Here is a 23,616-nt window from a genome sequence, read left to right as displayed (position 1 = left end):
CATAATTATTATAACTACTTGCATATAATTTTTTAAGATATTCCCACATTGTATGTCATCTACTAAACTGATATGTCTACCTTTTCAATTTTAGCTGCAATAAATGCTTTATCATCAAACAACAGTAACTGTTTTTAATTTGTTGCATGTCCCCTTGAATTTAAAGATGTATAAGACCATTTGCTGTAATGTAGGATTTATATGTGTGTGTGTGTGTGTGTGTGTGTGTGTGTGCGTGTGTGTGTGTGTGTGTGTGTGTGTGTGTGTGTGTGTGTGTGTGTGTCTGTGTGTGTGTGTTAAGAGAGAGATTATTTCTGTGATATGCTAGTTTGTGTACTGAAAAGTTTCTTAAATAAGTAAAATGTTTAAATAGCTGCGTGTGTGTGTGTGTGTGTGTGTGTGTGTGTGTGTGTGTGTGTGTGTGTGTGTGTGTGTGTGTTGAGACATATTCTTTCTGTGATATGCTAGTTTAAGTATTGAAAAGTTTCTTAAACAAGTAAGATGTTTAAATATCTGTGATGATTTTTATGTAATTTTTGTATTTCTTCCTTCCATCATATATTTATTTTTGTATTTCAGATTGACATTAATATTATCCTGCCCTATGGACCTGAAAAATTTCCCTATGGATGTACAGATCTGTAGTATGCAGTTGGAAAGCTGTAAGTAGATAGTTGCTTTATTTACAAACTGTTATAAAAAAAAACATTTTCAATTCAGAAATTAACATTTAGAAACAAGTGACTGTTTTTTTTGTTTTGCCTGTAAAGTTTAACAAGTCAGCTCTGAAAGTTTTGGCTATTCTTCATTCTATATAGAGTTTGGATTTTTGTTTCTCATAACTAAAACATTTTCAGGCTATAAAAAGAAAACACACAAAAGATAAATTCTGTCACTAGATAAATGCATGTTTGCCCTTTACAGCATTTTGTACTTGGTACAGTATACATTACCCTGTAATTGTCATTTGTCTCAGAGTGTTGTATATTATATGACACTGGCCAGCCTTGACTGTTTTTCTGCTACATAACATGCAAGATGCCTTGTAATAAAAGGATCTATGCAATAATAAGTAAAAGAACTGGATTCTGAAATTATGGTATAATATGAATGTCATTACTGTGCCCATAGGAATATTTTAAAGAAGTCCGTCTTTGTTAATGAAGAACATATGTTCTTTCTCATTTTGATGAGGAACTTGAACAGAACCTATGCTACTTTGGGAAGTGACATCCTTTGGCAAGGAGAAATATATTTTCAACTCAGGGCTCTAATTACTGATTGATGAGGTTTTCTTCTATTCTCCATTTTGTATGTGTAACAGGTTTATGTATCAAACAGCAGGGTGAAAATTGTTGTTGTTGTGTTTTACGTATTACTGTGTTGTCAGAAAAGACACTTAGTATACTTTCTATTCTATAATCTTGTTTAGCTTTTATTTATTTAGTTATTTATTTTATTTTTGTTAGCCTTCATCTGGGAAGGTGCAAAGAACTGTAAAAAAAAAAAAAAAAAAAAAAAAAAAACTCATGCAAGAACTACCATGGCTTTCTGAAATATACAATAAGCTATTCTTTATTAGCTCTTATTATTACAAAGTTAAATTGCTATTCTTCACTAAAAAAAGGTTAATTGTAATCTTTGCAATGATATAGGTACACATATTTTAATCCAAAAGATCGCAAGGACTGGATCTTCTGTTACTGCAAGCAGAAGCCTTAGAGAACAATATCAAATGAGATTTAAGAATCATTATTTGTATTTCTCTCACCACTATTATTTCATTTGTTGCATTAAAATTATTACCCTGCTTTCATATTCATATGTATGTTCGAATGCATGAACTATATAAATATAACAAGCCTTACTTATATTCCCCATTGCAAGGAAATGATCTTTTTAAGCAGTCATGTTTTCATGAATCTCCTTTAAGATTTAAAGTTCAAGTGCTATATGACATGTCAGTAGGAGATCCAAATAAGGCCTGAGGTTTAAACTGCAGACACAGTATATCTCATGTAAATGAAATACCTTCTGACTCAAGAAATGAGGAGTTGTCACATCTGTAATGAATGCCCATTTTCAGGGCTGCCATAATTCTTTCTTATAGCTGTTCTATAAAACATTACATTTTAATTCTATCATTTTTGGCAACTATATTCCACCTGCATGCAGTTCCAAACAGAACCAAGTAATAAACTGATCAAAGCAGCTAAGATTGTTTTACCATGTCTACTTAATTATTTTGTCCTAATATTGATATATTATTGAAATAATACTGCAAGGATTTCAGTAAGAATAAGCATACATTGTATTTATTATCAAGCAGATTATTTTTGTATATCTACTTAATCATTCCATGTTATACGGATGGTAGCACATACAGTATGGCTTGTGATTCACAATAAACAAAAGAATAGGTAACCAGCTATATAAGATAAATCCAGTAAAAGAAGTAACTAACATTTCTGATAAAGATTCCTTGTATTCTTCTAAAAAGAATCATATAATATCATGCATATCATAATCAAAGCACAAAAAAGAAAGAGCTTGATTTTTTTTTTTTATTTGTTTCTGGCTTACTTTATTCTTTGTTTACCGAGAATGATTCAATGATCAAAGTATAATCCTATTTTAAGGCACCGCACAGGGCAGAAGCTTTGAGGGTAAGTGAACAAACAACAGTTTAAAAAAAAGTAAATTAAATTGCAGAGGTAGTATTCATTCTGGTGGCAAGAACATATAAGTATTTGATTATAACCCAGATGACCCTGACTTGGTTAGTGGTTCAGGTGCTGGATGAGTTAATTGGTAGTGGGACAACAATGATGAAGGGTTAGTCTTGTCACCTCACCTGAGCAGGAGGATATGGCAGAAAGTTGGGCACACCTGATGTCATGGCCCTTGTTGGAGACCAGGGTATACTGATGAAGGCATTAACAAGAAGACTGGCTCATTGGGCAATGTAAGAGCAGGTCATTACAGAAGGAGAGGTAGCTCTCTCACAATGCCCACATGTATCCTCACCCACATGTTTTACCTAGCACATAGGGGCAGAGTTAGGTCATAACCTAAAATCACTGGTGGATGCATTAGTGATGCTGTACTGTGGGCTCTCATTTCCTCTCTTCAACAACTGCCAATACCTACTCACAAAGATAACTTACTTACAAATTCAGAGCAGCTGACAACTTCCATTATGGTTGAGGGGATTAAAACAGATGAGGAAGGCAGCCACAGGACAAAAAAATGCAAAGATGCCATAACAAAAAACAGAAACAAGTTATTTATGTGATAGGCATTTAACATCTTAAAAGCATAAGTGATGTATGAAAATCTCACTCTCAGGACCATAAATGTCCCACACAGGTATAGACTATCATATCATGTGCCAGCCATAAAATAACACTGGTAAAGCACACTTTCTACAAATAAAGAAAATTGGTAGAGAGGTGGCAACAACAATGACAATACTTGCTTGACTTACAGGGACTACAACCTGTGAAAGGATGTAGGGCCTACCAAGCAAAGAGGAATGGCAGGAAAGAATTTTGACTAACCAGGAGTGTGTTTTCTTCTAAATCAAATACTATAGGAAGAATATATCTGTCATGAAATACAGACATACCTTGGTGAGTCCTATAAAAAGGTTGAAGCCAAACCAGCAAATATTCCTAGACAGAAAGTTCTAAAGGACAGCTAGTAGGCAAAGAATCAGAAACCTTGAGGTAATAAAGTACTAAGCAAGCCTATCACCTAAAGTTTAAATCATGATATAGTATTTGAGAAAAATACAAAACAAGTATTACCTGACTATGTCACAGATGCTTGCAATGGACTCATGATTTTGAGTTTTAGCTAGTTGATGGGGAATCCTCTCCTAGGGCGATAACTTCCCTGGAAATATGTAAGGAACTGACGTGAGCTCTCCAATCTACCACTTATGCATTCGTGACCAGAAACTACAACCCATTTTGCTGCAGGAATTGAAGGCTACTCCTGGATTCAGTGACAGTCGTCTGATACCAGGAAGAGATCTACATGCACATAGTGGCCCATTAGCCATTAATAATTCACAGTACACTGCAACATGCATATTCTCAGTCCTGTAAATAGTAATATAAAGCTCATGCTGGTGACAAGAACAGAAATTAAAGTAGGATCCAGTCTTGGAATTTATGCTATATCCTCATCAGACAGTCTAAATCATGAATGCTCACACCATCTTTGTGGGTAAAAGTACTGCAACTGAGAGAGCCCAGCTGCACATTTCTGAATATAATCATCTGAGATGAAATCAGAGAGTTTATGGTCACTTCTACAGACTACAACTATGGAAACACCAGCTTTAGGGGCACTACCAAAAACTCCTTTCATGGGTTCAGCAATAAATTCTGTCTCCTTCAAGGCTTTGGTCAATATGGTCAACACTTTAAATAGACACTCTGAGTGAAGAAGGAAGTCAAAAGGGTAGAACATTATACTGGCAATGATGAGACCTCCCATGAAGTCCTCAGGTCCTGAAAGCAATTAAGTGTTCTTCATAATTCCCAGTGTAGTAGAGGAGCAAACTCTCCTGTCCTTCCTGTGAATGGCTAGAAACTCCTTCTCTGGTAGCATATTATATCTTCCAACTCCAGGATTGCGCTACAGTGAGGAAAAGGCTAAATTTCCTGATCTCCACTGAAGTTCGATCTGTTATCAGAATGCCAATCCAATATTCCAATATTAGAGAATGCACATAACCATTCGCTAATGAGGATTCAAATATTTCTGGGTGGCATTATGGAAACTGGAAAACATGCATTTGACCATCCCAGATTCACATAAGTGCTGTTTCATATTTTTATAGTCAATCATAAATATATATATATATATATATATATATATATATATATATATATATATATCATAAATAACGGACTACAGGTCCTTAGACTCCTCACAAAATCCTGAGTGAAAGAGTGAGAGAAAATTCATAGGGCATTACCTTCAGTGATAAAAGTTATGCACAGTCACAACTGGCAATATGTTTGTGATAGGCATAAGCCAAAGATTGGGTAAAAGAGATTTAGTACTTAGAAGTAGACTTGACAAAGTCAATCTAGAGGCACCATGGGCCCTTGCTAATCTTAGAACTTCAGTGTCTACTTATGTTCAGATTCTGAATCATGATCCCAGGCATAGGAAGGCCCACTAAATTACCCTCAACGTGGGCTGCTTTAGCCTGCAGAACTTGGAGAATTCCCTGAAAGAAGAGTTCTGAGTATCTAGTACCTTGACCTACATCCAGGTGTTTAGTGGCTCCCTGAAATCAAGCTGGCATTTGGAGTGTCTGATCAATTTACTGGGGTGTATGTGGTCTATACACCAGCGTGCACTCCACATAAGAGAACCAGGAGTGCCTCCCCCCTCGATTACTCATCATGTGCTACAGTGGAGATGGAAATGAGCTTGTGCACTTGGTTGAAGAAGGAGAGCTCAGCATCTCCAAAACTTGCATAGTTGTTGAAATGATACAGCAAGTGCAAAGACAATGAGAGTCTGTATATACATCTCATCACTTGGTGGCCTCATAAACAGTCACTTTAATTTCATATATGAAACAAAGGAACATTGCAATGATATGCAATATGACTCAGGGAGCTAAACTTTGTCAGCGGCAGAAGTTAAGACCCAGCAGACTCACTGGTTAGATAAATATGCCAACTGGAAGGGACTTGAATATTCAGAAATAGATTCAGGATATTCTACACCAGAGAAAGTATTATTAGACTCAGTAAAATCAACTGCTACTAGCAATATACACAATTCAAACAAGAATAGGCTACCTTCTTGTAAGTACTCAAGATTATCCAAACTGTAATAAGAAAAGAAAGTACATTTGAACAATATCCAAACTATCTAGTAAGGACCAAGTCTAAAGAATATAAAATCAGTAAATCTCTTAAACATGTTAATCAAGGAAAAAGTAAACTTTGAGATACATTAGCAGGTGATGCCTATAATAAAAAGTCTTATTATAAATTTATTAATAATTAAACACAATCCAGTCACACCAACAAATAGATGATGATTGATGGTATAGCAATAGATTATTATAGACTTAACACAAATTAATTTAACCAACACTTCTCTATTGACATGAACTCAATATTGATTTCAACTGCATTTATATATAACAGTACATCAGTAAATGTATACAAATGTCCAGTTATTAAGGGAAAATGTTTATAATGTAATTAAATATAATTTCCAAGAAAACATCCATTGGACCAAACAGTCTATCCTAATTTGTAATACAAAAAAACACCTTTCTTACATTCAATTTTAGTAACAATTTTCAATGGTTTATTAACCAAAAACATTGTTTATGGGTCATGGAAAAAAATTAACAAACACTCCTATATTTAAAAATGAAATAGGCTGCATTTGCAAAACTACAGACCCATCAGCTTAACGTCACTTTTATGTGAATGTTTTGAAAGGTGTCTTATGTATCTCTTAATAAACCATGAAAACAGTAAAATCTATTTGGATTAAATCAGCACAATGTTTCATCTCAGAAATCTACTTTTACTATCTTGGTGGAATTTGAAGATCAAGTTAGTCTATCATTTGACTTAGGACTATCTGTTGGTGCCATTAATTTAAATCTTGCTAAGGCTTTTGACACCTTACCTCATTCTTCTATTATAAATGCATTGAACTTATAAACATTTAAGTCATATTTGGTAGACCGAGTTAATAACTGTTACATGGAACACTCTCAGTGTGTATCCATTCTCTCAAGGGGTCCCACGGGGTTTGATAGTTGGCCCTTTTCTGTTTAATTTTGTTTTCTATCATTTCCAACACATAAATACTGTGGGTCAGTAAGTACTCTGATGATTGTAAGGTTGGCTTTGTAACTGTGTCAAACGATAACACAGTAATAAACAAATATTAGCATATCTCTTTATGGACTAATAATACTGGTCGACACTTAGTGGTGCAGTGGATAGTGCTGTCTTCTCACAGCAAGAGATTCCCCAACTCGATTCCTAGCTGGGGTGCCTTCTGTGCAGAGTCCACATGTACTCCCTCTGACCATTTTGGTTTCTTCCCATATTCCAAAGATATGGAACAGGTGGATTGGACACTGTTAACTTGTCATAGGTGTGACTGTGCATGAGCGTGTATGATGCATGAAAAACTACTGCAGCAGGGCTAGCCACCTGATGGTGTAAACCTTAGCTCTAGATGATTGTCACTGTTGAAGTGACACCCCAAATTCATATGCAAAAATGGAAAAAATAGGTTGTGGATGGATGGATGGATGGATGGATGGATGGATGGATGGATGGATGGATGGATGGATGGATGGATAGATGGACTTAGTAACAACAAATGTCTGGTTGTATATTTCTCAAAGCAAAAAATAAGATATACTTTAGTTCTGGGCAGACATACAATGATAGAGATGGATGAATACAAAGATCTTGGGATAACAATAACCAATATATAATAATCATTTGATATCCATGTTAACAAACTTAGAAATACATCATTAAGACAGATGGGTTTAAAGCTAAAATGTATCTCCTTAAGAGATTAAATAAATTGACCATGCTCTACAAAACCTGTATAAGGCCATCTCAGTGCTGTATGACCTGGTGAAGGACAAGCTATTGCTCCAGCATGGTTTTCAGTTACTGGGCTAATATAAAGACACCCCCCTCAACATTGCTACTTCTGTTTCATGGTGGTTATGTTCAAGTATCCTATTTAAGTGAGTTAGCTGAGAGGATGAGAAGTTTATGTCATGGAAGATTTTGTTGATGACAGACATTATCTCTGCCTGGAAATTTTTCTAACTGCCTGCCTTGCTGTATTGTGAACACTATGTGATTTTCTACAAGTAAAAAGTATCTATTACATCTTACATGTTCTTCCTTCCAAAGTTAGCAACTAAGATTTTCCTCAGCCAGTTTAGTTGTGTCCTTATTTTCTTCCCTGAGGTAGAATCCATGGACAGCATGTTCTTAAATTTAGAATACCTCAACAATTTATTGTCTCTTATTTCTGGCAAGAAAGGTTTGGCAGTTGCCAAACAGACCTTATCCAAGCTACTATTAAATTAATTATTTTCCCTCATTAATCAGCTAACTGTGCATACGCTAATGCTGTCATGTGGCTACCTCCAGTATACCTTTCTAGAAAGTGTCCATGATGGTTATTGGCTGTGCATTGTTTTAGTCTTTTGTACTTATATTTACTAGGCATTATAATTTGGTTCCCACTATAAGAGGTGAACACCGTTTGCAATTTTGCCTTGAGGACTCTGTCTTCTGATTCACAGCTTAACCTTCCTATCTTCTGCCTGAGTTTGGGTGCTTAAGGATATTGCTTGGGTTATTGACCAAGTGCCCCTCTTAAAATAACCCCTCCCACCTCTTGACTAACTACATCTAACTCCTCCCACTTTTGCTCACTGTTCTCATCCCCTCTCCTCTAGCTGACTATTACCATGCACCTTCCCTCTATCAAACATCAACCCCCCCCTTCATATTCTCATCATCCTCCAATATGTTCCTCCCTCCCTTCTTACCCTTCCTTCTTCTTCTCCTAAGCAACCTCATTTCTTACCACATTCAGCTAAACCTACTCCCCTCTTCTCCCACCTCCTCTTATAACATAATTGACACCAGCAGCCACTACACCTCTTCCTTTTCTCCTTCACTCTTCTCATGTACCGTATTCAATCTCCCCAAAATCAGACTGTCTCCAAAATCCCCCTCATTCCACAGAATTAAACAGAAGTTTCACTCACCCTACCCCTATACATCACTTCTCTTATTCCCACTAAACATCCTTCAGCTCTCAAGTGACATTTTCCCAAACCCTGGCCCAATTCATCTAGTCCTGCCTCTACCTTACAAACACTTCAGCAGGTACCTAAGCTTAGTCTCAAACATATCTCTTTCTATTCAATCAACATCCATAGCATTCTTAACAAGATATCTGAATTCCAGACCTGGGTAGCCCAGTACTCCCCCAACATAGTTAGTCTCTGTGAAACATGGCTCAAACCACATAATGTAGACAAAGAATTTCTACACCCCCCGGTTACAACATTCTACGCGTGGACAGAGCATACAAAAAAGGCAGAGGTGTTGCCATTATGCACTCTTACCTCCTATGCATATCTCCCTCAATTAACCCCCCCCCTCCTTTCACCCAGCTGAACTTATTATTGCCAACTGCAAACTCAACAGTCATAAAACTCTAACCATAGTCGCCATCTATATACCCCCTGGTGAGAACATACCCTTATTAGAACAAATCCTACAGTGGATGTCTGACAATATACATAATGAAACAATAATACTAGGTGATGTTAACATCAATTGGCTCACCCTCATCTCTAACTCTCCCACCACCAGCATAAACCTATATGGATACACACAACTTATCTCTTCATCCACTTATCTTCATAAACCCACAAATACCTGCTCTAGCCTGGATTGGATACTTTTCTCTGAGCCTGACCTCTATCACTACCCTAAATCCCTACAAGACTCAGTCAGTGACCACTCCCCTATATGTGTCCAAAGATTCTCCCCCAACATCTCTAGACCTTATAAATTTAAAGAGTGCCAAATACTAATCAACTTCAACAAGGATACATTAAGTAATTCTCTCTCTGCTACTGACTAGACTTTCCTCTCTTCCCTACCTCTAGATGAAGCTGTCCTTTAATTCATCTCCATCTTCCTAAACATTCAGAACTCCCTTGCCCCTCCCAGAACTGTCAGAGTCAAATCACGGTGTTCCCCTTGGCTCTCCAACTCTACTCAGTCTCTTATCCATAACAGAGATTGCAGTTGGAAAAATTCATACTTAATAGATACCATCAGCAAACTTATGCAAACTGTCTACCCAACTAGCCCCACACCCACTATCACCCCCCCCCCGACTGCAAAACAGTCCTTTCTCACTAAAACCCATTCCAACCAGCTACATCAAAAAACTTCTTATCAAACTTAAACCAGATTCCCTCTCAGCTGACAACCTGCCACCTCTCTTACTAAAAGCTGCTGCTGATTCCATAGCATATCCTGTCTCCATCCTCATAAAGCACTCAGTTAGTAAATCAACTGTTCCTGCCCTCTGGAAAAAGTTCCACACTATACCAGTCCACAAAGGTGGAAATTCTGTTGAACTCTCTAATTATCAGTCTATTGCCATACTCTGTCCCCTCTCCAAAATTCTTGAGCACTGTGTTTATAAACAAATCTCAGCTTATCTTACTTGTGAAAACTTAATTACCCCTACTCAACATAGCTTCTGCCCCCACCACAGCACCACTACTGCACTTATTTCCTTTACTAACACCATCTCCCTAGCTAGAGACAATGATAAACTAGTATCCTGCATTTTCTCAGATCTCTGCAAAGCCGTTGACACTGTCTCTCACCCCATCCTCCTCTCCAAACTCTCTCAACTCAACATCTCCTCAGCAACTATCTCCTGGTTCAAAGGCTACCTTGCAGACAGACTGCAATCTGTAAAAAGGTTCTCTGCTCATTCTCCTTTTCTCCCCATCAAAATGGGTGTCCCTCAAGGCCCTATTTTAGGCCCCCTCCTTTTTAACATTTTTACTAACCAACTTCACGCATCCTGTCCTTAGTCTTCCCTCATATGGTACACAGATGAATCCACCATCGTTTCTATCACTGACAGTCCCACTGACCTACTAATCCTGACACAAACATCTTTCAACCTCACTGAAACATGGCTTACTAATAACCAACTCATACTAAACCCTAAAAAGAAAAAACGTCTTCTCTTCCTCCCAAAATCCCTTTACCATCTTAAATCCTTATTCACCATCTCTTCCCTCAACAACACTACGATCATAGCTGAATCACACGCTAAACTGCTTGGAGTAATAGTGGACGATCAACTAAACTTTGACCTTCATGTACTTAACTGCATCAAAACACTCCCCACAAACTGTGTTTACTCTATAGAAACAAAAGGTTCCTCACACCCAACTCCAGGATCTCGCTAGCCCAAATTTACCTTCTCCCCAACCTATTTTACAGCTCTCAAATTTTAACCAACTTACAGACTTCACTACCTTCCAAACTTGAAACCACCTACAACAAAGTTGCTAGATTTGCAGCCAATCTGCCCTCAAGACCACACCACTGTCACACTCTCCAGACACTCAGCTGGCTAGAGTTCCCTAACCAACTCTTATTTACCCAACTTCTCAGTATCCATACTATTTTGAATAAGCTCTCCTCTTGCCCTAGCATTTCCTCACTTGTCTCCCTCTATAAGCCCCCTCGATCCCTCAGAAGCTCTGACCAATGTCTCTTACAAATTCATAAACCTAAAAAATCTATTGGACAGAATCTCTACAGCTACTTCCCTGCTGTTGCATGGAACAAGCTCCCCATGAACCTTAGAAACATTTCCTACATCCATGAGTTCAAGAAAACTCTCTTAATAGCACATGGATTTGCCTCTGTAATCATCCCATGTGGACCCCCCCACCCTTCTCTATTACTATCTTCTCTATTCCTCCCTTTTCTACTACCATAACTCACTTTACTGCTTTGTATCGTACAATTACCCTCTGAAGATAACCCAATGTGTTATGTAAATTCATTCAAATGTTTTATTGTATATTTTTTTGCTATGTTTTTCTTCAATGCTATAATGCCTCTTACTGTATTGTACTAGGAAGTTTTATCTACATTTGCTTAATTGTTTTACTCTAATTTTTTCACTGCATTTATCTTCAGTTTAGTAAATTTTCTTGCTTACTTGTACTGAGGAGCTTTTCGCCCCGAGCCTCCACTGAAAAAGGGCTTTTGCTCAGATGGACTGTCCCGGTAAATAAATAAATACATTTCCTTGTCAATTAAATGAGCATGAGACAGTATATCGAAGAGACTGTTGGTCATGCAATAAGAGGGTAGATACTAAGTTTTGCCTTAATAGGAAAATATTATAAAGGCAGTCACTGGAATTCAGAAAGAGTGCAGGCCTGGCTGCAGTCAGCCCTCCTTATTTTACTGTGTGCATACAATGAGGTGGAATGTATACCTCTCAACTTCATAGAGCAAGAAATCTGGACAGTCATTTATAAAAGTAGGACGAAGACCCCAAAATAGGGACATTTTGTAAATATTACTCTTACAAACTTAGAATTTGATATAATACCAGGTTTTGCAATAGCATGAATTTTCTGAAGGGTATGAAGTCTGAAACTCACTCTTTAATGATTTGCCACTAATGTGACAGAAAACCACAATTTTATGAAAAACTAACCAAAAATATGAGGCAAAAAACTGGACATTCTGTGAAAATCTATACAGTTGAGAGGTATGGATGCTCTTGCACCTTAACATTAAATAACACTGGAAATCAGAGTGAGGGGTTGGGCTTATTAGATATGGATGGAGTGTACAGTTGCAATCCCTGCCAGCCACAATGCATTGGGACCTTATTCCCCACCCTGGGCTCCCTGTCCACTGGACCCTGGCTCTAATGGTAATGCCAATGCAGGGCAGAGATGCAATACCTCAATTTGCTGGAGGAGGGTCTCTAGTTAGCTGATTCAGGCATCCAGCTGCCTCAGTAAGACTCCCCCCAAACTATTTCCTCCAGCTGAAACTAGGTGAAATAAATGTCACCTCCAATCTTTCTTTTACCAGCAGGTACAATAGCAGCACCTTCCACAGCAGGGCTAGTTGCAGTAACCTCTTCAGGTACTGCCAGGTGTGTGTGTGTGTGTGTGTGTGTGTGTGTGTGTGTGTGTGTGTGTGTGTGTGTGTGTGTGTGTGTGTGTGTGTGTGTGTGTGTGTGTGTGTGTGTGCAGGTTACAGGTGAGGCTAGCAGTGATTTTGGTGGCAGTGATATACTAGCCACTGGCAGTGGGGCAACATGCTTGGATTGGGGCAGGGTTGCTTGTCTGGATGCTGCTGCTGTATAGAAATGCAAAACAAGTTGAGGGGAACAAAACAGAAAAAAAATGGATATAATGGAAAGGATAGAGTGAAAGAGGGCGGGGAGAGAAAAGTATATATAATGTTAAAAAAATCAGATAAAGCATAACCTGAGTTTGACTATCTTACATGTTCTATAATGAAATGGTAAAAATAACACCCACCCACTGTAACAGTGATGTGCCTGTATAATACCCATAAGGAACTTCAGTGCACAGCCTTCAGCACCTACACCCTAAAAGGCGATGCATTTTCATGCTGAGCTACATCAGCAGTCTAGAACATGCCTGCAATGAAACCCACAGTAATGGTGTGTGGCACACACTTGTAGATTGAAAGGGACATGCATCTCACTCCAACGTGCACATCAAGTTGTTGTCAGCACTGCAGTCAGAAGGGCAAATGAAGCACCTACTGAAATTTGTTTGTAATACCTGGAGAAATTAGCAAGAGTTGGAAAACATACTCAAGGCCATCAGTGTATTTAATGCATAAATTCAAGTATGAAGTCACTAAGTTAATTGCACAATCCTACTGAAGGCTGTAGTTAAATGCGCATTAATGTCATTAGTCCAGGCACATTAATAAAGTACAGTAATAATAAAGAAAAGTATGCCAATGCCATGGAGACTGCAGCTCTGACACAATTTGTAGTACCTGTAGTACTGGTATGTATAGTAAGCACAACTCCCTGTCACAGCTGTTACCAACATTATACCTCTCAACTGTCCAGATTTTCACATAATGTCCCAATTTTTTCCTCATATCTTTGGTCTGTTCCATAAAAAACGTCTGGTTTCCTGGCATATCACTGAAGACTGAAGACATATAATAATGGCAGACATTTGAGTTTCAGACTCCATACCATTCAGAAAATTAATGCTAGCTTTGTCCAGACTTCTTTCCCTCGGAGGTTGAGAGGTATCCCAACATACTCTACCAAGGTTGTAACTGGACTCACTGGCAGCATAATAGTAGGCAGCAGTACCTTAGCATTTTGAGATACATGCACAAGTCCAGGAAAGTATGCAAACTCTAGCATATATACAAGCAGACATATATTTAATGCCAAACTGTGTACAGCAAGGTCTAACACCTATCTGCTTTTATGCTGAATATTTCCTATATGAGCAGTTATGTTTTTCAAAATAACAGGCACAATTGCAATTGCAGTGGTTGAACAAGCAGTTTGAAATATGAAATATGGCAGGCCAGCTTGTTGGACTATGGTGGTGGTATAGAACTATGCATTCCGGTGAATCCACTCTCGGTATATTTTTACTGGAATGACAGATATCCCATAGAGCCATGAGTTGGACCATGAGTACACACTACTGCCTATAAGTGCCGAGGCATATGCAGGAGGCTGCAGGAAAGGCAACATAAGCTTTAGCAAGTGCTTATGATGCAAAAATGAGCAATTCAATAAAAGTCTGTGTGTTGACCCCTCATTTGCATAATCAGCACACTGACATCCTTGAATTAGTCAGATATGAGTATGAGGAGAAGGAATGATCCTTATTTCACTACAGAAGAAGCCATAGAGCAGCGGTGTCTTCACTCAGCTTGAGAAATTGTTGAATTACAACACGTCCATAACCTCCAACCATGTTAGTCCAAACGTGGTTAAGGTATTTACCTCAATATGTGGCGTTTGGCTTTTATTTTTGTAGGACAGATGGTATAATGGTTAAGGTCTTAACCTCACAGGGACAAGTTGTGGGGTTTGATTCTAATTACAGTGCAAAAAAAACACAAATTTCAAATGACCAAACCAAGAAAAACAGATACCACACCAGGTTGTCCTTCTCTCCCAAATTTATTGTCAGCACGTTTGTTCACCAAATAGGAAGGAACTTCATCAGACAATTCTATTATACTCATAATTGCTTTAAATAGGTAAGTTAATTTAGTAATCGTGAACACTTTGAAATTTTAAAGTAACATGCCGTCTATTAAAATACTTTAAAAGACTCGATATACAACAAATCATATTAACAAGGATTAAATTAATTTGGGAGAAAAGGACAACCAGGGGTGGCATCTGTTTTCTTTAGTTTGATTTTAACTGCTGGCTATGTTTATGTATTTCTGAATGCACCTTGATTTGTCTCATTTGCATACACCACGATGCCCATTTTAATACTATTCTTCATTACCATGTCATTATCTGGCCTTTAACATACATCATTTGAAGCTATGCTATTTATCTCTTGCCACTAGCTGTACATTTGTCTCTGAATCGCACATACCCTAAATGTGACTGTTTGGCACACAAATTCATTTAACAAGCTGCAACAAAACGTTCTGAATCCCAGTTTCCAAACATGCAATCCAGAGAGAACTGTATTTCATTATACAGCAGTCCATGATGTTTCGCAAAATATGGTATAGGAATAATTTCTTAATATTAATTACATTTGAAGGTATGTTTCCTAACCCACATAAGGACGATACATTAATAATAATTGAAACAGCATAACTTTTAAGGATGCAGGCAAATAGAATGCTCAGCAGATTCGAGGCCTTGCTGTAAATACATTTGCTAAAATTAGCATTTATTGCTTGGCTCCTGCTTATTAGCTGTATTTGGACTTTTTTATTTTTTTTGCAATAGCATCATGATTGGAGAAGGCACGATGGTTTCAATAATGATGAAAAACAGTTTAGTGAACTCATGAACTCATTGTGCTTTTCAAGAAGGCCTTTTCCAGTCATGATGCTATTGGAACTGCTGAAAAGTTTTGTGCATGTGGAAACCACTGAACTTAATTGAGTTAGGATTTATACTGCTTTACTGAGTACTTCTGCTCCTGCTGTGCCCTTTGGGGTACTCTGGTAGTGCTGACTTTATTCTGTTACTGTTCCATCTTAGTGACAGTCATTGCCTTCAGCATTGCGATTTCTGAAATGTAGTACTTACTTTACTGAATTAACTGTATTTTTAACCTGTCAGTACACCAACTTGACTACTTCTCATGTAAGACATTGCCTAGTTATGTTACTGTTAGTTAGTTTCACTTCTGTAAACTTTACCTTCCATTATTAGCATGTAGGTTACTCCCTTCCCCATTTTCATAGCTTACATATTGTTCTTCTTAATAATCTGCAAGTCTTTCAGCTTGAACATCTTCTCTGCTGAGGCACTCCTTCAGCTTGACTGTGGTGAGGACCATAGCACAGTCATACCTGTTTTGTAGTGCAAAACACCCCTGCAGACTCAGCATGAGAATTCCAGAAAGTGATGTGCTAAACATAATGCTATTCTACTTCTTCTTCTTTTGGCTTTTCCCAGCTAGGGGTCGCCACAGCAGATCACCTGTTTCCATTTCTTCCTGTCCTCTGCATCTTGCTCTGTCACACTAACAACCTGCATGTCCTCTCTCATCACATCCATAAACCTTATCTTAGGCCTTCCTCTTTTCCTCTTACCTGGCAGCTTCATCCTTAGCATGCTTTTCCCAATATACCCAGCATCTCTCCCAGCACATGTCCAAACCAACGCAATCTAGCATCTCTGGCTTTGTCTCCAAACTGTCCAACCTGGGCTGACCCTCTAATATACTTTTTCCTAATCCTGTCTACCCTCGTCACACCCAGTGCAAATCTTAACATCTTTAACTCTGCCACATTCAGCACTGACTCCTGCCTTTTTTCAATGCCACTGTCTCCAACCTATATAACATAGCTGGTCTCACTACCCTTTTGTAGACCTTCCCTTTCACTCTTACTGGTAATCATCTGTCACAAATCACTCCTGACACTCTTCTTCACCCACTCCACACTGCCTGTACTCTCTTCTTCACCTCTCTTCCACACTCGCCATTACTCTGAACTGTTGCTCCCAAGTATTTAAACTCATCCACCTTCGCCAGCTCTACTTCCTGCATCCTCACCATTCCTCTATCCTCCCGTTCATTCACACACATATATTCTGTCTTAGTACGGCTGGCCTTCATTCCTCTCCTCTCTAGAGCATATCTCCACCTCTCCAGGGTCTCCTCAACTTGTTCCCTACTCTCACAATATATCACAATGTCATCTGCAAACATCATAGTCCATGGGGACTCCTGTCTGATCTCGTCTGTCAACCTGTCCATCACCAGTGCAAATAAGAAAGGGCTCAGAGCTGATCCTTGATGTAATCCTATCTCCACCTTAAACGCATCTTTCACTCTCACTGCAGATCTCACCGCTGTCACACTACCCTTGTACATATCCTGCACCACTCATACATACTTCTCTGCCACTCCCGACTTCCTCATACAATACCACAACTCCTCTCTAGGCACCCTGTCGTATGCTTTCTCTAAGTCCACAAAGACACAATGCAACTCCTTCTGACCTGCTCTGTACTTCTCCATCAACACTCTCAGAGCAAAGATTGCATCTGTAGTGCTCTTTCATGGCATGAAACCATACTGCTGATCACTAATCATCACCTCCCTTCTTAACCTAGCTTCCACTACTCTTTCCCATAATAAACATAATGCTATACACCACAGAAAAAAGCCAGCAACAGCAAACAATTTTCATTGCTTTAACGGGTGGCTTCTATTATTTTTAGAAGTGTTTCACAAGTTATTTCCTTCACTTAAATGCATAAACAAAAACAGTGAAGCAAAGGACAGGCATCCATTGTTCAGTTAAACAGCTGAGCATGTGTGGGTGGTCTATGTACAGGGAAGAGGGTTTATCACTTCTAAGAATGATGACCATAATCTCCTTTTGGTAGCTTGTGACAAAACAACTGTTATATAATCCTGCAGTCTTCCACACTTTTTTAGTTTCTAAAATAACTGATTAGTACATATAGGTCTTAGATCTATGTTGGTATGGCAAAGGGGCAAAAGAATATTGGGAAAAAAAAAAAAATATATATATATATATATATATATATATATATATATATATATATATATGAGGTTGCTATGCTAGTGGTCCTAAAGCCTTTACAAGCCTAGCCGTGTTAATCCCAAGTGTTCCCATCTGATCTTTTTAGGGTAGTTTGCAGAACAAATTTATGAACAGAGAGGGTCTGTGATCAACACCAGCTACCCCCTGCCCATGAGGGAAATGGGTGCTACCTCAGAGATGTATTTGCGGGCTCCCTTCCATTTATCTAGGTTGCGTTTGAATAGGGTCAGTGAGGAGCTCTGTTTTACATGAATAGAGAGCCTATTCCAGTGAAGCAGCAGTCTCAGGGAGGCATATCTTTCTCTTTGGTATGTTCTCTTAATGTCACAAGTTAGGTTGAGATACCTAGAGTGACTGACTCTTGTGCCATTTGACTTGTGGATGTGCAGCATTGCCATTAGGGCAGGGTTGGAGATTTCCCTATAGGCCAGGCACAAGTCACAGAGCAAAGTGAAAGGGCTTTCAGGCTGTCCATGCAGGTTATAGTCCTATATTTATCTATATCTATCTATATATCTATATATCTATATATATATATATATATATATATATATATATATATATATATATATATATATATATATATATATATATATATAGATAGATAGATATAAATATGTATGAGGTTTCCTTTACACGGTCATACACAACCTTATTTTCACCTAATAGGTGCTGCGGTAGCATTGTCGCCTCACAGTAAGACGTCCCGTTCGATTCTCAGCTAGAGCGTCTTCTGTGTGGAGATATGCATGAATGGGTGTACCTTCGTTGAAGGTTGTGCGTCAGAGCTGGCAACTCGGCACATAAAACTCTGCTGCCAATCATTAGCGGACCGGAGTTCCGCTATGGCGACCCCTAACCGGGAAAAGCCGAAAGGCACAATAACATACTAACACCTGCCAGATTTAACCATAGCTAAACCGTAATAGTTAAGCTTACTCCACGTTCCATTAATCATGTCCCATAACCATCTAAATTTGACTGTTTTATTAATTTCCTACTACTTTGTAAGTTTTTCTTCTGGATGTCAGCTTTATCTACTTGCTTTCTCAGGTTACAATCTTAAAAATGTATTTTTTACATAAAGGCCAAATAATGAAGTCCAACCAATGAACTGGGGCTGAACAACCAAAACTTGCCCTTACCACTACATACAGACAAATAAAGGTAGTCTCAATTAACATCCTATCACCCTACACTAGTTTCTATGACCTCGTTCCAGACCTTTTTAGCCTTAACACATCCCCACTGCATATCTGTATTGCATGCACCCTCTTCTCCACAGTTTCCATCAACTGTCTTCTCTTCTTGAAGTCCTTCCCTTTTAAGCATCACTGGGGTATTTTATCATCTATGTAATATTCACAATTGCATACCACACACACTGGCATCATCCCCTTAAGTTTTCAAAATGCCTCCCAGGTAGAGGAATATTCCCTTTCTCTGGGGACTGAGTGATCTCAGAATTAGCATATAATTAGCAGGGTGCCCCCAACATGGGAGGATTTTTTTTTTTTTTTTTTGAAGTAATATTTGCATGCACTGGGAAGCAACCTTGGTGCATGCATACTAGAATATGAACTTTTTCATTTTTGATGTAGAGTGGTTTACCTTCATGATGTCAACATTCGTGTTAGTCTACCAACTGAAGATAAATCATATGCAGGCACATTCACACGCACATGCACATATATATGTAAATGTGTATGTTATGAATTGATTAATATTCAGGCTTCTTATTGTTCTTATTGTTTACTCTATTTATATGCTATTAACTAGCAAACTGTGTTCCTGGCAGTCAGAAGAACGTAATGCACTGCACTGTGCTACTTTGCCCTTTGCAAGTTTTCACATCATATTTTGCTTGATTCAAAGAGTACCATATCAATACAGAGGTACAACAGCATCACCATGTAGCTCAGGCAGTGGTAGCATTGGTGTAGTAGCATGCAGATGCAGCAATCCAGTGTTATGTGCTCTCCCCCAAAATGATCACCAGCATCTGAAAAGAACAGTAGAGTAACTCAAAGAATAGCTCTAGTGAGCTATTTGGAGAGTGAAGTAGACAGTGTACACCCATTCACTTCAATGAAAAGATTGGGGTTGTTAGTGCAACTAAGTGAAAAGCCATCTAAGCATGTGTATGAATGGATGTTTGAATGTGTGTTCTGGTATGTGTGACTGTTTGGGCATAGATATAGTTGTCTGGATGTGTGTGCATGTTTTGGAAAGTGACTTTACGACCATGTTGCATGGGATGTCGGGTGGGGACAATAGCTCAGTTTGGTCTAATAGGGCAGTGCGTGATTCAGATGCATGATAATAAGCCACTAATGAGCTTTTGCTCAGTGTGTGACTCTATCATGTTTCGGAATTATGGATTATCACTGTCGTGAGATTTAGGCAGTATGGCATTGTTCGATTAGCAGTGACAGTAATAACTTGTCTGAATCCAGGGTTGTATAGTTTTATTATACTCCTACTGACCGTTATCATGCTATTTACATATTGTTTATTAGACCTTCTAATCGAGTTCAAATACTGTGAAAAATGATACTGTCTTGTATGTTGTCGTAGTCCATGTTGGTACTTTTGGCTATGTACCATTTTCTTCCATAGGTTTATACACTGTTATAATACCTTTATTTATTTATTTATTTATGTAGACGTTGTTGACTGGATTAGTCCCACTAGGCCAAAGAGGTGGCATCCCTACTATCTATGGGAATTTGGCCAGGGCACTGGGGAAGTCCTGCTGACTTGAGTGTCACTGTGGTATGTAACTGAATGAGTCTGTGTTACTTCCTGCAGAAAATATTACAACGGATGAAAGTATCCAAAATATAGAAATAACAGTGTTTACTGATGGATTATTGTTGGACAAAACAGTTGCTACATTTATAACAGTAGATGAACCTTCAAGTTTCTGATGCCATTAAACAGAATTGAGTAATAGAAAAGATTGGTTCAGAAGCAGATTTTCAGCAGGCAATTATGTCAGACGATTATAAAGGTCGGGGGTCATCCACTTCTGTTTAGCATTCAGGAACTCCACAGGCTGCAGGCATGTATACTCTTCTGTTCTTCAGAAACTGAATACTTGCTATGGAACAATCATGAAAAATGAACAGAGGAAGATGGATTTTACTTTACAATGTGTGTCCAAGCTACTGATTGTTAGAATTACACCTAAAATAGACTCTCCTATAAACATGTACTGTGTGCAGGATACATTAGTTATACCCTCAAGTATCACTCCGCTATACATGACAGCATTTATTCATGGAAAGGACACGTATTGTGAAGTGACTTGTGAACTGCTGGACACTGCAGAAGCCTTTCCCTAGATGTGTAAATTGAAAAATGTTATGTTCACCATGGAATATTCAACTGTTTAGAACTGCTGATGTTGACATTAATGATGCAAATTTATTATTTATTTTTTTACAAACAAGTTCATGATTTTCATAAACTGATTGATGTTAGATACTTAAAGAATGGTAGCTGTCAAGTTTATGTTACTTTGAAAGAGGAAGTTTATAAACTGGTACATATTTCTAGTGTCCTACTGTGGTACTATATGTTTTGTTTTGTACAAAGGACAGCTTTCTGTTTTTGTTTTTTGTGCTTAAACACACTTGGTGAGTTCTTGTGACAACAAAAAAGCCCCCAGTGTGGAGAAAGATGATATACTGTTGAAAATTGTTTTTGCAGAAAATGTAAACTGCCAGGACATTTTGGGATAAATTATAGAACTAGAAAAACAGGAATTGTGAGTACAAGCTTAATGAAAGTTCATTGCTCCAAACAAATAGATGTTAATACATACATACATACATAGAAATATTTCAAGCACGGGTATTAATGCCCTTCTAGCTTGCCAATATACCAAAACACTTGTTCCCATAATAAGTATCCAGGCTGTTCTTAAAAATATCTAAACTAGTACTTGCTTTAATGTAATTTGGTAGTCTGTTCCATGCATCAGCTACTCTGTCAGAGAGAACAATTAGTACACTGTTCATTCCTATAGAATCTTCTACATAGGTTGTCTGATGATTCTCAAGTACTTTTTGATAACCCCAAACATTCCCAGAGGCAGTTGTCTCTAAATGCCCTATACACCTGAATAAGATCGCCTCTTAGATATCTGTAAGAGACATTGTACAGGTTCAGATATTTGAATCTTTCATAATAACTGAAATTTTTACATCCATGGATGCTCTTGGTATATTTTTGCTGTACTCTTTCCAGTTTACTCATGCTTGTTTTCGTATAGGATTTCCACATTGTTATTCCATACTTAAGTTTGGGTCTAATGTAACTAACAAACAATTACTTCATCATTTTTGATTTCCTAGACTTTATAAATCTTTTTATACAAGCTACAGTTATATAACTATCATTAACCAATTGGTTGATATGATTAGAAAAACTCATAGCTTAATTTACCCATATACCCAGGTCCTAAATGAGTCCACAGTTTCAATCACTGTGTGCTGTATTAAATATTCGCCTTTCAGTTTATGTTTCCCAAATCACATATGCTTAGTTTTAGATGTATTTATCAGCATATTATTCTCTTGTGCCCAAAGGGTCAATTTAGTCAAGTTATTTTGCAGACGTGCCTTATCTGTAACATGTGTAATCAGTTTACCCAATTTCAGGTCGTCTGCATATAGACTGCAGAATACCTCAGATGAAAAAGTTAGGTATAAAAGATACAATTTAAACAAGTAAGGGCCTAGGTCAGAGCCCTGTGGGACACCCTGACTGTAACCAAGGATTTCACCTGTCCAGTTGCTGTATGATACTTGCCATATCCTATTTGTAAGCCATGCAGCTATCTTATCAAGAGTACATCAATACATAGTTCTACTAATTTATTGATCAGTGTTTTGTGTATGACCCTGTCAAATGCTGAAGTTAAATCTATATAAATTATATCACAGCAGAATTTGTCATTCATAGCTGGTATTATATTGTTATAGAACATCATGTCACAGGTGGCAATAGAACTATTTTCAACATTTGCATGCTGATATATGGTTTCAAGTCTCAAGCTACTCAATTCTGACAATAACTTATCCAATATTACCTTCCCCATTATTTTTCCACAACATGACAGTAGACTTACGGGTCTGTATGACTCTTGGTTAATGGTATGCTACACATGCCTGCACAGGAACAAAGTAGTGATATAACAGGGGATATAACTAGCATAACATAGTCTGAGGATGATATCAAAACTCGCACTGTTATAATTGAGAAAACTGAGGCTGATATCATGCATGAAGGAGTAGGGTATCCAAATTAAACAGAAGGAAGAGTTAGACAAAGAAAAATCAATGCAACATATAAAAACTGCCAAAAAATGGAAGGGATAACCTGACTTTCTACTGTTTAAATGTTAACAGCTTAATTAATGATATGTGTTGAATTTTAATCTTAGATTTTTGTAGAAGTACAAAAGCTGATTTTATATGCCTAATTGATATTTGAAAGATAGGCAGAAACAGCAACAGTTTGAATACATATGGGAGACAGTATTGCTTAGTCTTTTTGCCCAGATGTGTGTTGTGATACTTCTCTGTTGTATAATTCTTGCTTTACATCGTTGGATGTGAGTATACATTTACAGGTAGAATGTTAATATGTGATTTCCACCTTCCTTTAGGTGCTAAATGAATTAATT

The 23,616-nt window shown here is 37.9% G+C and overlaps 1 protein-coding gene across 1 annotated transcript in view; it reads left to right on the top strand.

Annotated features, from left to right (window-relative positions):
* Nucleotides 1-23,616, top strand: part of GLRA2 (glycine receptor alpha 2) — a 1,310,903-nt gene that overhangs the window by 669,207 nt on the left and 618,080 nt on the right. The window contains exon 5 of the mRNA XM_044072525.1: nucleotides 580-662. Coding sequence (XP_043928460.1) covers nucleotides 580-662 — 83 coding nt within the window. The remainder of the gene's footprint in view (nucleotides 1-579; nucleotides 663-23,616) is intronic.

Source organism: Protopterus annectens, chromosome 5.part0 (assembly GCF_019279795.1).
Source record: "Protopterus annectens isolate FY-2018-M chromosome 5.part0, PAN1.0, whole genome shotgun sequence".
In the NCBI taxonomy this organism is placed as follows: domain Eukaryota; kingdom Metazoa; phylum Chordata; order Ceratodontiformes; family Protopteridae; genus Protopterus; species Protopterus annectens.
Note: the sequence above shows the minus strand (reverse complement) of the source record. Positions and strands in the feature narration are given on the sequence as shown.